Source organism: Macrosteles quadrilineatus, unplaced genomic scaffold (assembly GCF_028750875.1).
Source record: "Macrosteles quadrilineatus isolate MER2022 unplaced genomic scaffold, UCM_ALF_1.0 Scaffold_5__1_contigs__length_97177068, whole genome shotgun sequence".
NCBI lineage: Eukaryota > Metazoa > Arthropoda > Insecta > Hemiptera > Cicadellidae > Macrosteles > Macrosteles quadrilineatus.
This window is the reverse complement of record NW_026542598.1, coordinates 43,183,215-43,205,093: the sequence shown is the minus strand read 5'-3', so window position 1 is coordinate 43,205,093 and position 21,879 is coordinate 43,183,215. Positions and strand designations below refer to the sequence as shown.

The 21,879-nt window shown below is 34.5% G+C and overlaps 1 protein-coding gene across 3 annotated transcripts; it reads left to right on the top strand.

Moving 5' to 3' along the window:
- The first annotated feature begins 508 nt into the window (after window positions 1-508).
- LOC128995290 (uncharacterized) lies at window positions 509-21,154 on the top strand. Of its 3 annotated transcripts, none has more exons than XM_054420261.1 (12): window positions 509-723; window positions 1,473-1,639; window positions 6,318-6,466; window positions 8,660-8,804; window positions 10,499-10,714; window positions 11,036-11,297; window positions 13,455-13,800; window positions 14,264-14,450; window positions 15,751-15,958; window positions 18,196-18,379; window positions 18,917-19,189; window positions 19,412-21,154. In XM_054420261.1, exons 2-12 carry the CDS (start codon window positions 1,537-1,539, stop codon window positions 20,102-20,104), a joined length of 2,766 nt encoding a protein of 921 aa, XP_054276236.1. In that variant the 5' UTR covers window positions 509-723; window positions 1,473-1,536; the 3' UTR covers window positions 20,105-21,154. The 3 variants fall into 3 exon arrangements, with proteins under 3 accessions (XP_054276236.1, XP_054276238.1, XP_054276239.1); XM_054420263.1 differs by having other exon boundaries at window positions 509-776; XM_054420264.1 differs by lacking the exon at window positions 10,499-10,714.
- Window positions 21,155-21,879: the final 725 nt, after the last annotated feature.

The following is a 21,879-nucleotide window of genomic DNA, read 5'->3' as shown; positions in this document are numbered from 1 at the left end:
AAATAAAAAAAAATAAAAAAAAAAAAATTTAAAAAAGGGTACTATGGTATATTATTTATTAATATTAATTACAGTAGCCCTAAACGTGAACAATATCAAATACAATATATAAATATATATATTAGATAAATAGAGCATATATATAAATATGAATTTTAACGGATGCTATTTTTGGCCTCTGGGGACCTCAAAACGAAAAAAAAATCGGTCCCGGGTCCAGGTCTTACCATGAGTACTACAGTACAGTAATAGCTTATTCCCTATATAGGAAATTCGCTAACAGAGGAGTATGTTTTATCTATGTCAGTGATTACTGTCATTGCAAGGTGCTATCAGGGACAACATTTTACAAAATACAGTTTATACTTAAGCTCATAATCAACGAATAGACTTATATGTAAATCGATACTGTACAACATGGATGTAGAGATGTTGGCTATCCTGCTAACTTGGCATTGTTTTTTGTTGTACTGGCATTCTGCTGCTAGACCACTACACTACAGACAGGAACAGATAATAATTAATTAATTGAGTTTTTCTAATGTTTATTGTTTTGTTTGAGTATCCCGTTCCCGTTTTCTGTTGTTTGTTTAGTGTTTACTATCACCATACTTCACTTTTTAGTTTTTAATACTTTACTTTACTTCATAGATAAAAGGAGTAGTTAAAAGAGGTGTCTACTCCTTTTATCCATGCTAACACCAGCAGTTATTACAGACTCAAGTAATTAAAACGTTAAGTTTATTATTCTAGCTTATTATCCGTTATAGAAAAAGGTTTTTAAAGAATTATATTTTAGTAGGCTATACTTAGTGAATGTTTAAAAAGTAGTTTTAATTCTAGTTAGTAATTTTATATTTAGAGTAGGCCTATTATGAAGGAAAATAACAACAAAAAAAGAATAGGGTTGTTGATTTCATAAACCACTTAACTTAGGCTAGGCCTACATTCTTTATTTTACCATGGTAAATCTTTTTAGACAGGTGACGTTTGAGAATTTAAATGTACCTATAAAATCCGTTGGTTAAATGTTGGTTTCCAGTTCCCAGTAAGCTTAACTTAGGCCTATGTCATTTTGTTAAAAAACAATAATTTTCATGGTAGGAAATTAACAACAAAACAAAAAGTAGATAACTTAATACAAACACACACAAAGTCAGACAGACAGTCATCATTAGGTTTTCTTAACAGCCTACAGATAAAACTTGTGTATCGTCATGGCCTTCTCTAATACCAGGCCGAGGTGAGACATAAGTGTTAACGCCGCAGTCCCGGCCTACCGAAACAGCTCTTGAACTAATTCATATTGTAGTAAGCACAATGTTTATGTTAACAAGTTTTGTCTATTTGACCAAAGAGCAACTAAAATATATAATGTTTTGCTCAAAAAATCAATCCCAATTTAACAATCTTGATATTTAAAAATATTATTGTTAGTTAAGTGAGCCTAAAAACTTAATTGCTATTTACAGATTTGTAATCCTTCTTTTGAAAAGTGGAAGAAGATATTGGACCACTTTTTATATTGAGTCAGCCATGGCAGAGGCAACTAATGTTGCAGATGGGGACAAAGCAGTTGCCAGTGCTACGGATAAGGAGAACAAAGAACCTTCCAAGACTGAAGATATGGAAACTGATGGTACGGCTCAAAATTAATGTTGTTATTTTTGTATAGCCTACATTTGGTGGATCAAAAATCCTAGGCCTAATTAAACTTAGATTATGACTGACTAAGGCTGTGTTGTAGATAATCTTTGTTTTTCTCAATACATCGTTCCCCTGGCTAAATAATAAAAAAATCACCATTTATAATTTTTTTTTTGTAATAGGCCTAATGTAATAAAGTCAACATTTTACTAAGCAAATGTAAAGGGATTTAAGGGTTTAGAAATCTTTAAACACACATTTTACATGATTATGAAACCATATACTATGCCTGGGCAGTTGGTTTTCTTACAAACCAAATCCAGTTGAATCTGGCCAGCACATCAGGAATGCTGTTTTTCTGCTTGAACAGAAATAGTTTTGTCTAGGCTACAGTGTTCATTCAAAATAACTGGTGTTTACTCAAGGGATGTAGATGGGCCTACGATGACATCATTTGTTTCATTTGGAGGCTTCTGATTAGCTGAGGGAACACCATTACCACAACGGTACAATTTACAGCCATCGGCTTTGGTGGTCTAATGGATAGCATGCCGGGCTTATAATCTGAAGGTGCCAGGTTCGAAACCAATGGGTAGTAAAACTAACCTTTTGTCCAAGATTTGTTCATTATCAGCAAGTTTGGTTAGTTTGATTAGACTATGACAGTTTAATTTTATAATTAAAAAACATTATCAAATTGAATTTGAGCCATTTCTAGTTTCATTTTATGAACAGAACTATTTTTTCGATTAGTAAACCTTCATTATATTTTTCATTATCAATAAGTTTGGTTAGGTTATGACAGTTTAATTTTATAACTAAAAATTATAAAATTGAACTTGAGGCATTTATAATTTTATTTTAAGAACAGGAACTATTTTTTCGATTAGTAAACATTCATTATAGCCAAAGTGCTCCCTACTACAGCGGTGTTCATGGAGGAACTTTGAACTAAACTATGATATCATCGATGCCTCATTTATACCTCCCGTAAGTCAGACCCAAAATAACTTATCATAAAGTAATGTTAACTATTAAGTTTAAAAGCAGTGGCACTTTTGTATGAAACAAGAAAAATGTAGACACAATAAAATGACTCTAATTAATTATAAAATAATTACCGGTAATAGAAACACGCATATCCACTCAACACAAATTCTGTTTCATGAATGTTTACAAAACAAATAGGCCTACGGTACAATAGAAAAACATATAATGAAACAGTGGCGTAACTACGGGGGAGGGGGGGGATGAGGGGGATAGAACCCCCCCCAAAGGCAAAAAAAAAAAAAATCTTAATAACCTACTCCATAATGAACATTGTTCACAGAGGGTGGATCAGGAATTGTTGCGGGTGATTTCATAATCTTTGCGAATAAAATCGGGGATTTCCAGTGGCAATTACGTGGGAAGTCATCATATTAGGTTGGCAACACTGCCGCTCATGCGCTGTAACTGTAAGTTCCCGCTCAGTCTGTTCTGGGTCTGGCGCGTTTCCCTGTGCTTGTCGCCTGTGTGTTACTTGTTATTCAGTGATGATGTGTGTAACGGCCTAGCCGTTTATACTCCTAATAATTAAATTCTAATCGACTACTCAGGAGATATAATAATTAAATGAGGAATTGGCAGGGTAGGGGTAACTGCCAAATTTGTATAAATGGCCTGGTTTGGTGTTAACATCGACCATCACACCTTTATCAATACATTAGTATCAATAATTAATCAACATGATCATCGTCCAAACCAGTGGTCAGAAACTTAAGAAATATTTATTTGAGTAATTATTTGAAGATAATTGAGTCTCCATATGAATATCCCGGCCTCACCAAACTATCTCCAACCTCGTTTAAATTATAAGAATATTCTAATGGTAAAAGTTATGAAGCTGGAATATGCTCATTGCCGGTGCTGACTCGGGCTTTCTGCTGATGGAGCTAGCCTCCGTTGGGGAGTGTATTTGGCGGGCAAAGAGGTCGAGCCTTGCGCAGGGTGTTGCTCAGTGACTACGCTGAACGCTGATTGGCCCACGAGGCGCATCAGCACTGCCGACAACAAGGCAGTCCGCGTTGAAAACTCAATTAAAACAGTCGCGACTCCGCGCTCCCTCTAACCTAAATTTTATTTCTTAACTTCAAATTCGATATCTAAATTATTTTGTAAAAAGTGATTAAACCTTAATTGTGTAATTTAAGTGAGTTCTTGATTGTATAATTTTAGTGAATTAATGAAGTAATAAATCCCATTTTTGTCGAATTGTGTGCGTGAATCAAGCTCCCAACAACTCTCTCTCGGCTAACGCGAAGTTTGAAGCCACGATAATTTTCGGCTGAAGAGGCTACGGGTCTCGTGTGTTCTGTTCACAATGTCTAAGAGGAAAGCATCATCATAGCAAAGCTTAATAACAGATTTGTTTAGAAAGCGTATGGTAACTAAAACCATTGACTAAGGAAATTTCCCTTGTCTGTGCTAAAACTGAGCATACTGAAAGTGATGACAGTTCCTGATAACAAACAAAAACATTCTGCCTTGCTTACTTTGCGACGACGCGTGGTGTAGGGGCGGGTGGGGGAGGGGTATCTGGTGCCTGGGGAGGTTCACTCTTTCCACCCGATAATTTTACCTACAGTCAGGGTCATCGCACGAAAAAAATATTTTGGGGGAGACACTGAATTTCCCAACTATTTTACTCGAACTAACCCAACTATATTAGGCTACACGAATTTCACAACTATATTAATATCAAGTTTTAACAGTTAGTAGCCGAAGGATATTATTTTACGATTAAATCCTCTTTACAGCTGACATACACAAATAACAAGAAATTAACCCTAGATCTGGCGGTCATTTTATTCACCAGTGGCGGGTATATTTTGGCGCTTTTGTAGTGGTATCATATATTTTGCCACAGAACATTTATTTGTGAATATAAGTACACACATATATATATATTTTCTATTTCAGTGATGAATTTGTAATATAATAATATAAAAATATTCTTTTTCTAGCAATGCGTTTAGGCGTAGTAGCAAAAGGTTTGCAAATTTTTGGATTATGCAAATTAGAAATTTCAAAAGCAACCCACAAGAAAACCACAAAATAATTTTTTTACACATTTTATCTAAATGTAAAGTTTGTGTGAAATATGATTCCCTACGTAGAAATATCAATGTTTTTTTAAATACTCATAAAAATAAAATTATAAAAAAATTAATTCTTCATACATGTTTTCTTTTTTGAAAAACTAGAAAATTTTTTTGTCATGTAGGAAGTAATAGAATGCATCAACAAAAAATGAAATAATACTGTACAATAGGTAATAAAAAGATCTTCCTGAAAATATATAGTTATATTTAGTTGAAATCTAAAATGTCGGAGAAATTTACGTCGGAATGTAAAATTTTGAAATTTTTTTTACAAAAAAATAATATTTATGACATTTTTAAAAACAAATAAAATTTTTACAATCAACCTTATAGATTCACAGGGAATTGTAGGGAATTTATTGTAGTTTCAGAATATGTACTAATATTGTATACAATTTAATTGACAATCACCAAAAACAGCTGTTGTTGTAGTCAGGTGACCAAAACTTTCCACCGCCAAAATCTATTTTGAACTCTCTAGTTTTTCAAACTACCGTTTCTCGCTGCATAATACTCATTCAATAATGTTTTATGCATGAAAATGAATCCTCAGAATCTCATCTTTCTAATGGTATAAGATTTATTGTGTTTTAAAACTGTTTTCATATTTTAATAATAGAAAAACCCGACCCATGTCATCTTGGTCTATAATCGACCAGCGCCACTGAGAACTCACGTTTTAGTGGTCGAAAATCGACCAGCGCCAGATAGAGGGTTAAGGGCTTTCTCACAATATTGGTTTTGACTGTCAATCTTCATTGTTGATTGTGTTTTAAGTGTCTCAACAAATGTCTCAACACACTGTAGGTCTACTGATCAATAATACATTAAGTTTTCAGCCTGTCAAAATCTATTTGAAATAAAAATTCAGTAGATACGGCTCTTCGCACGCAGCACAGAAGGCTACAGGACAACAACAACTTAATGATAATTTGTTCGTTTGTTGTGTTGTGGTTTTGATTTATTAGTTACTTACTATTTCCTGATACTGACCGGCCAAAGACAGCCTCAACTGGGTAGATTTTTGGAGTTCTTTACACCTCTGGAATGCCTGAAAAAGCGAGTTTGGAGTTCAAATTTTTTAACATTTTCCGGGGGAGTATTCCCCGGACCCCCCTTTTTGCTGGGGGGTTTTTTTTTTGGGGGGGAGGCCCCCCGGTATTGGGGCTCCTCCATCCCCCCCCCAAAGCCATGTTCTAGTTACGCCACTGTAATGAAATATTGTACAGTCTTAAAGAAGTTACAACACACAATAGCTTACTAAGTGTGCAATTTTATGGGGTTTTAAAAAGAAACTGCACAAAAATCTCCCATTCTCGTATGTTTGATTTCGTCCTGGAAATGATTGTCCTTTCAGAAACAAACTAGGCTACATGTTGGAACAAAATCATCTGAGATTTGATAATTTTTGTTTTCTTAAATTTCATTCTCACACTCAGAACTCCTATCTCCAGTAAATCCGTTCCATTAATCTGTTTCTTTCTTTATTTATGTGGCTATTCATTGGGCTTTTGTGCTTGTTTGCAGATAATTTAGATCTAAAAGAAATTTTTGGAAAAAAGAAAAGAAAGAAAAAGAAAGGAAAGGAGGCATTTAATTTAGAAGCCCTGCCAGATGCTATGGACAAGACAAAACAAGATACAATTGACAGAGGAGAAAATAAGGAGGCAATAGAGGTAGGTATAGAGATCCCAAAGAAAGTGTTAGTTGAAAAATTGGGTTAGGTAACTCTCTCACTTGCAGCTTGGCTTACCACCAGTCATCATTTGAATGGTACCGGTACTTCAGCTGCTGAAAATCATACCATTTCATAGTCCTCTAATCTGTTACTATTTTAAATGTTCAGATTGTTTTAATTTTCAAACTTCTAAGTTCTAGTATGTAACCAGTGGTGTATTCGTAATTTTTTATTTTGCAGTGAGGGAATGCTCACTAATATCGTAGATGAATAAGGGTTGCCTATCAATATATTGATTTTTTTGAAAAAGCAGAGCGGGAGCGCCGTGGCCGTTCCCACTTGTTCCCGCTCCACTATACCACTGTATGTGACTAAACCAAAGTTAGACTGGGCTCCGTGTGAGTTTGTCTAATAGTGATAGTTAATGAGGGACACTTGGACACATTATTAGCAAAAGAAATTTTTCAATGTCCTTTTTTTCTTTTTTAACATTTTTTCTTAGTAGCCTATGTACTTTTAAATAACTTTCTCCACAACTAGTTAATAAACGAGCATGGATTAACACATTCGCTGTTTTTGCTTAGTGGTCGGCTACCGTCAAGTATTTAAACAGTTGTACGGATGAGTGTGAGAAGATTTTCAAATTTTGTTTGAACAGAAGAGCAACAGTACCTACCTGTAGCAACTGCGTCTCATTGTGGTTGTAGTTAAACGAGAAAAATATAACAGCACTGAACAATTGCTTATAGGTCCTCCAGTACTGCCAAATGTAGGGAAAAAGCTGGGACAAAAGACCTGTTTACACAAACATAAAATACTGTGAAATCCCATACAAAGCAGTGAATGGCTAAACCAAACCATCATGCATTGTTCTGTTGTGTCTGTTGTGTCATATCCATTGACACAATGGCACAATCGGTCGCAACCCCTCTCACTGATAACTATGCCATGCTGTATGTTAATACCATGAGGGCCTAGCTCTAATTACAGTATTTATATAGCAACTTTGAATGTGCATTTACCAACACACTACACTACAAATACAATAAATCAAGCAATTAATTATAGCTAAATATGATTTTTAAATAAAAAATAAGTTTAAACAAACCGTTGGAAAGAACAAAATAGTATTAGGCTAGGATGAAAAATGGGAAAAAACATTTTAGTGGCCCAGAATTACCCATTCACTTACTTACTTACTGCTGTGGCCACTGGTAGGCCTACCCCAAATGGTACTTGGCCTTCCCAACACACTGCCTCATCTTTTTTTCAACACATCTCTGCATCTTGTGTCCTCATTCATTTACCTACCATTAAATTTAATTCCTCTACGCTAAGTTAGGCAAAAACCCAAGGCAACACTAAATAAACAGGCTGTAATGCTCCTCTGGAATGACACCATCATAGGGGACGGCAATGGCGTAATGTTTACCGCTTGTGATCAGCTGCTTGTTTTCTTGGGAAACAAAAATATAACCTTAATCATACAAACGGCAAACATTACGTCATTGCCGTCGCCTATGATGACAACATGCCAGAGGAGCATTACGGTCTGTTTATTTAGTGTTGCCTTGATAAAACGTTTTTAATTTCGGTGATCTATAATTTAACATTGAAAAAGAAATGCACTGTTGGAAAGAACGGAACAGTATTGGGCACGGTAACGGAACGGTAAGAAGGAAAATGGAAACAAAAATTTAGTGGTCCAGATTGCCCCATTTACCTACCATTAAATTTAATTCCTCTACACTAAGTTAAGTTAGGCCTATAAAGTTTTTAATTTTGGTCATAAATTGATGCTCTTGAAACATAATATTTATTGTTATTGTTGAAACTCATATATTTATTGTTTGTCGTTCATTTATATTTTCACTTACTATTCTTGTTTGTTGTTCTTGTTCATTGGTTGTTATTTAAAGTTCTGCTTTGTGTACGTCTATTTTGATACTGCTCAAATTGTATTTACTACTGCATGTCATTGTCAAAAATTATTTTGTATGTATATGTTTAAGTTAGATAAAGTCATCTATACAACATATTGTAAATTGGTTCTTGACCTTTGGAAGGTAAAATTAATAAATAAATAAATAATGTAACTCTGTTTTAGGAAGAGAAAAATACTAAAGCATAAACCTTAGAAAAATGCTTCTGACTAAAATTTAATTCTAACCGTGTGCTTATGTCTTTACAGGACAATATATCCCATGATAGCCCTATTGACTTTTCAACCTTAAAGAAGAAGAAGAAGAAAAAGAAAATGAACATTGAGGAGTTCGTAGCAAAACGTCTTGCTTTAGAAGAAAAGAAAGAAATAGATCAAGGAGATAAGGATCATGGTAGGCCTTTAATTTTAAAGAAATCTTTTGTAAAATATTATAGTTGAATACAAAAGCTGTTCAGAAAGTAAGGAAAGTTTCTGACTGATGCTGATAGACACACGTTGCACAATTTATGGAACAGGCATGTTTGCCTCCTTAATGACAGTAGCCTTCACAAGGGAAGTGTCTAATAAAAACCATTGTCGCAAGTTTAGGAAGTGTGATTAAAAATCCTGCTAGTTGTGAGGTCCGGTCTGTAATACAGTTTTTATTAGCCATAAAATTAAAAACTAGCGATGGACGGGATCATATTTTTAGCTTGGAACTGGATTTTTATTTCCTTCCCCATATTTGGGATAAGACAGGAAGGGATTTTTAGCCTTAAAAATTCTTTATTAAATACTCTTATAGATAGCATGATGACAAACAAAACCAATTTTCATCGTAAGAAAACCAATAATAGTTCAAATGTACAAGTGACAAAAACTGACGAATAATTTTTTGATGTAATTAACGAAACACAAAAGCAATTACAAAATACCCTAGCTAACCGCAACCAGGGATTTAAACTGATTAGGTGTAACTACATTTTTAAAAACTAAGAATAGTTTAGGGGCATAATATGATTAGCAGCAGAAAAGAAGTACTTTGCTCTAGCAATCATACATTTTGTAATACCTAGGACAATGTCATTATGTCTATAAACTGAGTCGCGGCACCATCAGGAACATCTCCTTCAATCACGGTGCCATCGTCAATGTGTTTCACAATCAGGGCTCAATTGTCAACATGTCTTGTGGTAATGGTCAGGTGCCATCGTCAGCATGTCTTGCGGTCACAGCTTCTTGGTCAACATGGCTTGCGATCAGGTCTACTACTTTAACATGTACCACATTTATGGCACCATCATCAAACTGTCTCGAGGTCACAGCAGCATCGTCAGCATATTTGTCGGGCACGGCTTCATCGTCAACATGTAACACGATCAGTGCGATTGTGAACTTGTTCTGCAGTCACGACACCATCATCAATATGTCTCGTGCTTGCTACGCCATATTTGACATGTTTCGCAGCCATGGAGCCAGTGTGAAAGTCCTTTGCTATTTGTTATACTCGTCATACTGGGGACATCTACCGCGATCCCAGAGACTTCATCACAGTCTCTCTTGACACAGCAAATCGCCAACGTTGGGATTGAATCTAGTCTTGAGAAAATCCCGAGTCAATTGCATCCCGATAATAGGGATTACCGGTATATTTTTCTGAATTTTCAGGACCCGTCCATCTCTACCATAAGCATATAGAAATTGATTAAGTGTATGGAAATAACTGATCTAATTAATGCAAGCTATGTTCTTTATTTACTACCATTTCTTGGTCTAACATTGGCTCCCATTGCATTTGTATTTAAGTTTTTCCTTTCAGTGTAAAAAATATAAAGTCACAACTAATGAAGGAGTATATGAAATCAAAACACTAAATGACAGCTCATGTTACTTTTAATGTAACAGTAGAGACGTCACACTCGTTTTACCAGGAACTGTTTTCTCTTTTTGTGAAGAGTGGGTCAGTGATCGGATGATGTTCTACTAAGTAATTGTCAAAAACAAATGACTAAACTTAATTAAATAAAACTACTTCCTCAATTTGTCCTGCCACAAATAAATTAACGTCCTATATTTTGAAATGCCAACACAATTATTTTCTCACAGCTGCTCAACCTTTGGGAGACGAAACACCACTATTGTTCGCCCGAGATTGTTGCAAAGCTGAAGACTCCGGTAGAGTCGTGGCAGCAGTACAAAGCGGAGTTGAGGAGTCAACACAACGAAGCGGTGCAGAACATCAACAAAAACACAAAGACAATGTTATACAGCTACCAGAGTCTACATCAGATGTTTGTGACACACACGCTGCAGCAGATACAGGTGAGCTATCTGCGTCTTGACAAGCTGCAGGGCGGTAAATACCCAGTCACGGCAAATTTCATTAAAAGTTATTGAACAATTTTAAACACCAACTGCAAAAAGCGGAAATGTAACATCAATACTCAAATAAGCTCCATTATATTGCAATTACGTTGAAATCTGTGACAAAGTACTTAGATCGAAAATATGGTAGTAGCTAGTAAATATGGTAGTTAAGGAAATTAACTTAAAGTAGGCTAGCCTGCTCATGTATGTATATGTATTTAGTTACTTTACTTAGTAGATCTGCACTAATGTAGCCCTGTTATTTCTCCATTCCAGGAAAACTGTTAAATCAGCAGCCTCCCAAAATGGTCAAAGACAAGAAATCTCTCATTTTCAACTCGGAGAATGAAAACAGAGAGAAGACCATTATCATCAATCAAATAGCATTTCAATACGCTCTAAAACCTCCACCATGGCTAGAACGCATGGAGTCCCCGCTGAAATGGGTTACAATACTTGAAAGAAAATTAACCTACTACCTAATGCACCAGAAGCTCCATGATTACAAAAACCAAGGAGCTTTTTATGGATTTGAAAAGTTTGTATTCACTGGTTATACTGTTTACATCTACATAATACGTATATGGCAATCTATAAACACTGTGTTTGCTACAGTAGTTTTAATTATTATGGTGTAAAAGCGAGTGTAATGGTGGTTAAAACGAGAGTGTTTTGTTTCTTTTATGAGCGTCATTAACATGGGGTCTGCCTGCACAGCCCCAAGGCCCAAAAAACTCACTAATTTCTTGACCACTTGTGAAGTTTGGAAAGAAATTCAATCTGGAAGGGTTTATTTTTACAAAACACTGTCCTCATCACAATCGTGAGAACTTTTAACATGTTTGAACTTTCAACAACTCAAGATAGTTTTAAACTTTGGTGTCATAACTCACAATGGAGTTTTCCACGGGCGCATTTATTTTTATGGAAAAATGTGTGTTATCGCCATTTGGCAGTTTTAAGAATAACCGTACCTCCTTAGAATAGCTCTCCCCCTTTCCCAGTACTACGGTACCCTTATTAATCAATTAAAGAGTTGCGTAGCACAGAGCCCGCTCCCGTGTATCACCACTCGTTCATATTTCCCTTGGGCTACGCCCCATGGGCTTGTTTTTATTAGCTCACTTTCCTACAAATTTTGATATCAATTTTAAACGAAGTTCCCGATGAGCTAGAGACTTGAAATTTGAAACATAGCTCACAAGTGGATGACAATGCAATATTATAGCATTTAATTTTCATATTTCCCTTGGGCTACGCCCCACTGGCTTCCAAATTTTTCATGTTTACATTTTGAATGAATGTGATATATATATTTTGAAAAATAACTGGTACTCCAGCCCCATCTTCAAACTCTCTAAGGGTCCTCCACTTCTTCCTTGTCCTCCTTAGACACATGCTGCTGGCCCTTAACGTCGCACAGATGGTTTTTACCCTTATCCAGTTCATCACTAAACTGTAGGGTTTATTCCATTTTTCTGTTAGGCGTTCTGCCATTGCTCTGAGCAAGGTTTAAGAATATTAAACTGTCTCAGAATATTAAGAAAGGGCACCTAAGTACAGTTAAGGGCTAAAGTTTGGGAACGGTGGCGCTGTCTGTTGACATTAGATCAAACCATCAAACTCAATTCCCTTTGTTTACAACTCAACATTTGGATGTAGTTTGAAATAGTTTTTAAGTTTAACCACAGACTGCAGTAGGACTTATTACATCCAGAGCAAAGCCGGAATGTTATACTATATTTTTATTTAAACATCCTTTAACTAAGTCTAGTTCATAAATAAAGAGGTTCCTAGCAAGACCTAACAACAAATTGTTTGTAATAATTGAATTGATTTAAATTACATCGTATTTTACTGAGTTATTATTAGTTTTGGTTACAGTTCGGTGTGTTTAAGTGAATGTTTAAAAGTGATTATTCACAGTGCAGTAACATTACCATATTATCATGTTATTTACAATGTGTATCAAAATTCCTTTGTAGTGTTTTTTGTTGATTGGTTAACTTTCATATTTTAATTCAATTTAAAATTAAGTGCCCCCAGTAAGACGAAGAACTGTGAGTGGCTGGAGGGAACGCAAACGAGACCGCTGGCATCGAACCTCCCAATTTGACGGATACATAGTGGCAGTACTGCTGTGGTGATTAATACAATCTCGGACAAATGAACGTTACATTTTTACACTGTGGTGGCTACATTTTAAGCAAAAAAAAGACTGGCCGAGACTGTTCAATTTTTACTCTTTGTTGCCATAAACGAAAGGTTTGTTTGTAACATCATTTGCGGAATTCACCATACTTTCAGGAACTTATTTGGAAACTCCCAATCTGAAAACAGGGCTGTGAGCCTTGAATCCAGAAATTATCTAGATAAAATTCGTCAACTCAATTCCGCCTTTGCCATGGTCAGCTCTGAAGCTCATTGAAATTACTTTAGGTTTAGAGTGAGTCTATAATTGAGGTTTTACTGTTTATGTTTTTTGTTCTTCATTATTTTATTACAAGTTGCAGTTTTGCTCAATTTCAAGCAACAGGTTATCTAGTATAGATTACTAAGCAACAAAGCATAACAGCTGATTGGCATTGATAATGAAATGAATACAGGGATACCAAACTGCCAAAAATGAAAAACTTTCAAGACCATTTAGTCTCTGTAATTACTGAACGACCTCCTTATTTTACTTATTTTTTAGGTTTGCCATACTACTGGTAATTATTTCCAAAAGAGCGTTGATGCATTTATGTTTTAACGAAAATTCTCAAGAAAGAACCGAGTCTGATGAGTCAAAAGATCAAAATACAAAAGATGAAAATGAAAGTGGAGAAGACGAAGATTTTGAGGGTGATGAGGAAGATCAGTTGATGAAATATTATTATGAATTAGATGAGGCTCTTGCCAAATGTGATGAAACAGTTGAGGAAATGGCAGCTGCAAAAGATGTAATGTACTTGAGGATTGGGCCTGTTTTTCATCATGTTTTGCAAACTACTAAAGCTCACATATTGTTTCTCCAGCAAAAAGTTACAGAATCCCGTGAGGTTTGTATTATTTGTATTTTTATGCTTTCTGGCATGCATTTGTGTAATGTGTTCAGTTTAGCATAAAGCTAGCAATTACAATAGTTCCCCGCAGTCGTATAGAAATTATCATCGTCTTCTGTAATCGTGGCAAAGCTCTGATTATCCCTTGCGGCTGTGTGTAGACATATTTTTGTATCCCGCAGTCATATTAATATCACTGTTGTCATGCGTGATCACGGTAAATTGATAATTCCAGGTAGAAATACAACATTCAAGCATAATTCCCGGTTCAAAAAAATCCACACATAATTCCTGGACTACCCGGTTGGTGGTCACCCTTTTATACATATTGCAAAAGGGCGCTACTATTAGTTGTGCCTAGTATGCTGACATTGTCAATAACGGGCCTATTTCTTAGTTAATCATTACTATATTTTTTTATGTTTAAAATCACACCACTAAGTGAAATCTCATGTTTCAGTTAGCAAGAAAGATTCAAAATGTGGATGAGATGTCTCAAGAGTGCAAAGCAGGAATTTATGGACTTAGAGTTAAGTTCATCATGTCAATGTACCAAGACTACACTGTATTGATACCCCTTTTGTCCAGAGCGATAGAACTGGACCCAGGATTTGGTTACTGGTACTATCTCAGTGGAAAAGTAATAAGTATGTTATTTCACATCAACCTATTAAAATATTTGTACAATAAACTTATTTCAAACAGTATAAGTATTGATTTAAATCTAGTAAAATCACTAGTTTGCAGTATCATTCCTTTTGCTTTCATTTATATTGGAAGTGGTTACATTGTTAGACTAGCATCAAAAGACAAAGTTATAGCCAGGCTTTAGTTATTTGATCTCATTTTTTATTTTAAAACATAAATACTAAACTCTTAGCTCAAATATGAACCAACTCTTAACTCTAATTTATGTGGGCTCTATCGTGCCTAAACAGTTGAATTAGACAAAGCAATAAAAATAAACAGTATCAAAAATCTGACACGCTTTCTCCCATAAACTTGTCAACAAGCTTTATCACTGGTAAGTGGTGGGAGTAACTATTATATTTTATGGGGGAAATCACTAAACTTACAATTACTTTTGAACTGTAATTTTTACAGCAATAGCAGATGCACCATTTTCATTGGAATTGTTAGGACTGTAAAATAATTAGTTTATTTTAATCTAAACTCTTCATGGAGTTTTTAAAAAATCAGATTTTTTCCTTTTTTATGGGCTTTGTAAAAATGCACGTAAGTTACAATAACTTTTGAACCATAATTTTCACATCAATGGGGGTTGTACTGTTTTGTTAAGAGTTAAAAGTATTATAATATACTAAACGTTAAACAAAATTGTTTTGGGAATTTTTCAACATATTAAATTTTTTCTTTATTTTATGGGTATTTATGAGGAAATCACCATTAACAAATTTCATCGTAATTGGACCACAGTTGTGGTCTGTAGCTCTGTACACATCTACACACACAGGCATCGCCGAAACACCATTTTATTGTTCCATGGGGACCTAAAACCGATATATCCACCCAAAACTCTAACTCGAAAATTTTGACAAAAACAATACTTTCCTAATACATACTATGTATAGGGAGGAGAAAGTAAAAGTTCAAATACTTCATTGTTTCCAAAATTTTGCTTTGTGTTCATAGTTCTGTTGTTCAGTTTTGATAAGTCCCTACATTTGCAGTATGTTAGGGAAAACATACATTTTCTGAAATTATATTGTGTTTGAAGTCACGACAAGAAGACATTCACAGTTTGCATGAATCCAGAAAATAGGAGGGGATACAAACTGTCCTTTTCTGACTACAGATATTTTGTTTTGTAACTATTTATGACTGCAGAGCCTTTTTATTTAATCTATTTAGTGTTTGATCTTTAATTTACAGGTCATACTTTGAATCAATCTTTAGAAAATGAACCATAAAAAATGTTTATTGCAGGGCGACTAAGAAGAGAGTTTAATGAAAACATGGTCATAGAAGAGTTGGATCACTTTGCAAAGGCTGTAGAGTTAGAAAGAAACCCAAAGTTTTTAGTTTTTCTAGCTCAAGCATATCAAGAACTTGCAAATCTTCTGTTTTATTCCAAAGATCCGAGCGTAACAAACGCTGTTGATGAGTTTCTTCAAGAGTCTTCTGAGTTGTTTAGGTAAGTTTGTGATAAGATTGAAATATGATATTGCTAGATTTTTTTTGCCTTCTCAGATTTGCTCCGATAAGTGATAAGTACTGCAGTTATTATTGTAATACTTATACTTCGTTCACAAAATTTAGGCGGTTTTAGGGGAAGAAATCTATCCCCTTCTCTTGAACATCCTATTATTAAAATAATAGCTCAACAGCTAATGTTTGCCAAAACGTCAATCAGCTGCTACATAATAAGAAAAAAAGTGGTCGGGGAACTTCACTTCAAACCACCTAAATTTCGTGAACAAAGTATAAATTATTGATGGAATAACCCTTTCAGTGCTATGTAAACAATATATCGTTGTGCGTCTTTTACACAAAACCTACTATGGAACGATATATCGTCACTTAGCGCTTTTCGGATGAAGTGCTGGCATGACTTTTGTTCATGTGAGTTTAAATGGGCATATCTGTTGACTTGGTTGTTATTTTGAAACAGCAATGGCTTCTTTTGATTCCTCATACGATCGTGGCCCAATATATCATTCCTTAGCACTTTTGAGGTGAAAAATTTTATTTTTACCGATTCTTTTCTCGCACACTAAACTTTGCCCCCGTGGCAAACCTAGAATTTTTCAGGCGCAATAAGTAAATAACTATGAATTTTTGGAAAATTACAAAAAATATTCTAGCGTTGAAAGGTTTAAGTGGTAAACCTGCGGTATTTTGTATTCTTCTTAAAAATTTACTGTAATTATTTTTTTTTGTGGTCCAACCCTTAACCACTGTGTTATTGTCGGGACCACATAAGTTTGCAGTTGAGGGCGGAGCCTATTTACCATATGGTTTAGAATGAACCAATGAGAACGGTGTGGTGTTGCCAAATCTAATAATACCAGCTGATTTGAAAATATTGCTTTGTATATTTTAATTAGTGTTGGCAATGGGCGATGTGGCAACGTCGCAATAGCCTTGTCTTGTGATTGGCTGCCACCAACTGCAAACTTACGTGGTCCCGACAATAAATACTCAAGAAAATTAATATTAAATTAATTTCAAATTAACTCAAAACCCGATGGTGATCAACAGTGCCACTGAAATAAGACCATAGCAAATGTAGCAAAGAAATTTACCTATGACCGTTTTTTTTAACTAGCCTCCTCAATTCGATTTCTAGAACTTAAATAATGCACCACACTTGTGTGGAATACTTTTCAGCACTTGTGTGGTAAAATAACGGATCAATAAAAGAAGTAAAATTATTATGCTTCAATCAGCTGATAACGACAAATTCAATAGTGGATCTATTGACTTACACTAGAAATCACACATTCTTTCCTTAACCTGAAAATTGAATGATTTGATAACCAACAGTTGCAAGAAGGTTTTTTGGAAGATTTTTGAAAATCTCATATAGTTCTAGTGAAATAGACTACATACAAGTAGTCGAACTGTTAGTAATAATCTTTTACCACCTTAATCAAATAAACAATACCTACAATAAAATAATAGGAGTACAAAACTTTTTATTAGTTATCCTTTACTGATGATAGTAATAATTTAAAAATAATTTAGATTTAGGCCTACTTTAATTTTTTTATATTTTGATTTAAATTTTGTAGGCTAAGTAAACTGTAGAAATTTTTTTTAAAGAGATTGGCGGCCTCTTTTATCTTTGCATTTGCCCGTGTGTGAATTGTATCCAACAAACAAGGGGTGAGCCAGTACAATGCGAAGGTAAACTGTACTGATCAAATGTTTGCGGCAGTGACCACGACATCGCTGCCTTGGGCCTGTGAATTCATTCAGTATTGCTAAAAAATATCAATATCAATATGAGTAATATTTGTCTACTTATACCTGAATCAGTATCAATATTTGTGGTAAGAATGCTGATAGCAGTACCTATTCCCTGAAAAAGCTACAAAAAGAGTATTTGTAAAGAAGTTTTGCAAAACAATTGATCGTAGGTAAGTAGTGTAAGCAACTTGCCTACTTAGCCTTTACAACACTCATAGAAGTTTTTAAAGCAATCACCAAGACTCGAGCCTTGATTTCTACTTGTGTTGTAAAGACTATATTAACACAAACTAAACCATTATTTCAAAATTTCAGTACCTACTTGCAAAAATATAATCCAATCTCCAAATGATCCTTTTTTAAGCATATGTGAAAAGTAAAATCAACTTGTTGACAGGGGAATGACACTGGGAAAAGGATTTTTTCCATTCTTGTCTGGTAGAAATGGTTATGTTCTAGGGAATGTTGGCAGCTAAAGAATGATTCTGCTTCAATATCAAAAAGAGTTGGAAATGGAATGATGAAGATGAAACGTGGATTTTTTGATAAGAAAGTAGCAATAGAAGCCTTACTAAAAGCCAATGAACTTTCGTTTCAAAAACCAAACTTGGCTTTAGGAAAGTTTTACTGTATACATGAACAGGTATTTTTTAGTTTTCGATAAAGAGTCATTCTAATATTTTTGTTCAAATCATAACTGATGTTGTAGGTTTATAAGTATAGATTCTAACTTTAGGAAAATTGACTGCAAATCATCAACCTCTGCTGACCTGTGTTCACCTGTGTTAGTAGTGTTTAAAGTTTTAATTTGAATTCATTGCAAAGGGTAACTAGAAAAGACGGGACATTGTAGTGAATTTCCCATCCCATGAGGGAATAAGCTACTTCGTACGATGCCAGTAAATGGTGATGAGCATTGTTGTGGCGTATAAGCAAACTACGGATTTTTACGCGAAACCAGCCCTTGCTTAAAAAACAGCCCTCTTGTGTTTTTGTTGTTTTAGTTACTCAGAAAAATTATATCAAATTATTCTTTGTAACTGTTTTTCAAACTCACGTTAAAATCATGTGATGCTATAGGGATAGTATATACCCTAGTTTTAATTTGGCAAGGAAATTTAAGTTTTTTTTTTTTTTTTTTTTTTTTTTTGTAATCATACATTATTGCTTTTTTTTACAGAATATTGAAAAGGCTTTGGAATACTTTGAAAAAGATGCTCCCAGTAGTTTTGCAAGTTCTGAAATAATTCGATTGAACCTTATAAAAAATCCCAACTATGATTCTGAAGAAATTCTAATTGAATGGGTGAATGCGGATCAAGGAACACTGAAACAACAATCCGCCCTTTGTGACTACGGATGGTACTACTTGATGTACAGAAACGACTTGGAATCAGCTGTTAAACATTTTTGGACAGTCTTGCAGGGGGATTACAAAGCCTATAAGGTTCTGGTAAGTTTTATAGTTCATGATTTGTGATATCCTAATTTACTGAAGCAAATTTTTTACTTCTTGTTTTACATTTTATAATTATTGCTGCTAACTTTGCTTGACTGGCAATAATTATTAAAATCCATAAAGAATTTATTATATATTCCAAAGTATTAAAAACCTTTATACTAATTTAACACTATTAGTTTAACATAACCACTGACATTTCAATTTTTCTTACAGGAATTTCAAAGCTATGGATTCATGGTCCAAGGTCCCATAAACATGGTCAAGGTTTTAGTGAATGAAATTTTACTAACAAAAGAACAAAATGAGAACCTGCCTCCTGAAAAGAGACAGAACATAGAGGAATTAGATAGATTCCTGGACAGGATGTTAGAGAAATACCCTGATCTCAAAGATATCACTCCTAACCCAAAACTACTTGACCAGTTAAGGAAAAAGGTTGAAAATTCAATCGATTTTCATAGAAGAAGGTTTTTTGGGGTCAATCGTAGCTATGGTGTCAATCCTAGAAGAAACGAACTAAAAGTAAGATCGGATGAGCGGCGTAACTGGAGAGGAAAAACTAATCCAGAAGACAGCAAAGCTCAGGAACTCGAAGAACAAAAACCCAACTGGCAGAAGGAAGAACAGAGAAATTTAATACTTTATTTGACTGATACAAAAGATAACAGACGTGATTGGAAGAACACATTCGATAATGGAGACAACGATAGAAAAAGCAGAGAATTCAATTGTAACCGGAGCTCCGAAAGAGATGGTTTCAACTGGAGAACTAGAGATCCTAGAGAAGAGATGGGTCAACAAAGTAGAGTGAATACTACAACTACATCTTATAATAACAATAGAGGGCGAAGTAATAGTAGATATGATGTAACAGTAACAGACTGGCGTAGGGAGGGCAAAAACTGAAATACTAAATACCTTAGTTAAACTATTGGACAAGAATTGACTGACTTGTACATAGACTAATTTGCTTTAATATGTTGACGGTGGTGGATTATCTATGCAAACCAAGTTTACATTCCAATCTATATCTATATTATTGATTTGGAAGGGGTTATTTTGTAAACAGGACTCTTAGAGTTTTTAGTCTATTTTGACATTTCTGGTGTCATTTTAAAGAGCTCACTCTGCAATTTTGCTAACCATAAAATGAGCTCATTGTATGGTACGGGCTTTGCCCCAGTGGCCCTCAAATCTTCCATGTTAACCTTATGTAATAATAGTATTGCAATCATCGGTTCATTTGTTTGTTTTTATTTTTAACATTTTAAGTATTTTTACTTTCATGGCATTTTACATTATAATCTTTTTTTGTCATACTGCAACAAAAACAGCTGTTTTTAATGCAAGCACTGCGGGTCTGAGGTAGCATTTTTACTCTCTAGGGAGTAAAAAGCAATTTTAGCCCCTAGGGAGTAAAAGTCAGCTGATGTCGACTTTGTTGTAAATTTTGATTGTAGCTTATTGTTGCCTTATTGTATAAATAGTTCAACATATCGATAGTATAATGTACTCTAACATAATCGTAATAGACAAAACGATTGAATCACTTACTAAACAGCTGATTGTTTCCATTAGCAAATTAAATGGAAAACAAGCTAGAAGTAGTTTTCATAGGTTATATTTAAATAAAAACTATTTCAGTTTTGTAACTTAGTTTGATGAAATAATGGTGCGATATGACGATAAATATAGTTCATCACACGGGCAAAAAGTATCTCTTAAACCCTCGCTCATTTTCCGACCTCGGCTTATTTGCCTAAAAAAACTCACGTTGAAAAAAGAGTCACTTTAGGCCCTAGTGATGAAATATAGTAGGCCTATTATATTAATCCAATCTTTGTGTTGGGTATAATTAAACGTGTTGCCTTAAACAAATTACTAAATTGCCTCAAAGATATGTTTGTATTTTGTACAGTTTATATAATGATGTTTAATAAAAAATATCTATTGTTATATTTTTGCTTTTCTTGACACACAACATACAGTTAATTCTATGTAGTAAGTGCCTCTTTGATGCAAGTCTTCAGGAATAGATGTGGGTTTGCATTTTAGATAGTTAACCTTTTCAAAATATAAAAAGTTTTTTACATGTTTACAGGACCCATTTGAACACTTTGTTTGAAGTTATAATATGGCCATATAAGATTTTTGTGTTCATGGCTTTGTTTTTACACAGATGTGTTTTCACTAAAAAAGCACACCCTCGCGACAAAGCCCACAAAAACTGAATGTGTAAAAAAACTTGGTCTAGTACATACAATCCTTTCTTGTTAGTGCCTGTCCATGTGCCTTATTTAACGTCATGGACGGACTAGTATGACAGTTTGCAAAATTTGAAATTCATGAGAAACAAAAAATTCAACCAGAATATTTATATTTTCACCTAGAAGGTAAATAAATCATTTTTGTTGCAAACTACAGTTTCCTCACTAATTCAAACCTCAATAATTCGAAAATCTCTATAATTTAGTCGTGTTTGTTTTTTCCCTCAGAAAACCTCTAAAAATCTAAAAATAACATACTCATAATTCAAAGTGATTTTTACGCTTAATGCAGCCTCTACAATTTGAATTTGCATATAGGCCTACTGGAGCCTCTACAATTCAAATTTTGTTGCCGTGATTCAAACTGTTACCTCCAAAATCTGAAGTCGACCTCAATAATTCAAACTGCGTTAC

Bases quoted from the DNA above. Each gene is read 5' to 3' on its own strand.
- LOC128995290 (XM_054420261.1), top strand. From the start codon at position 1,537: ATGGCAGAGGCAACTAATGTTGCAGATGGGGACAAAGCAGTTGCCAGT. The intron at 13,801-14,263 runs GTTTGTATTATT...CTCATGTTTCAG, and splicing joins AAGTTACAGAATCCCGTGAG to TTAGCAAGAAAGATTCAAAA. The intron at 14,451-15,750 runs GTATGTTATTTC...TGTTTATTGCAG, and splicing joins TCTCAGTGGAAAAGTAATAA to GGCGACTAAGAAGAGAGTTT.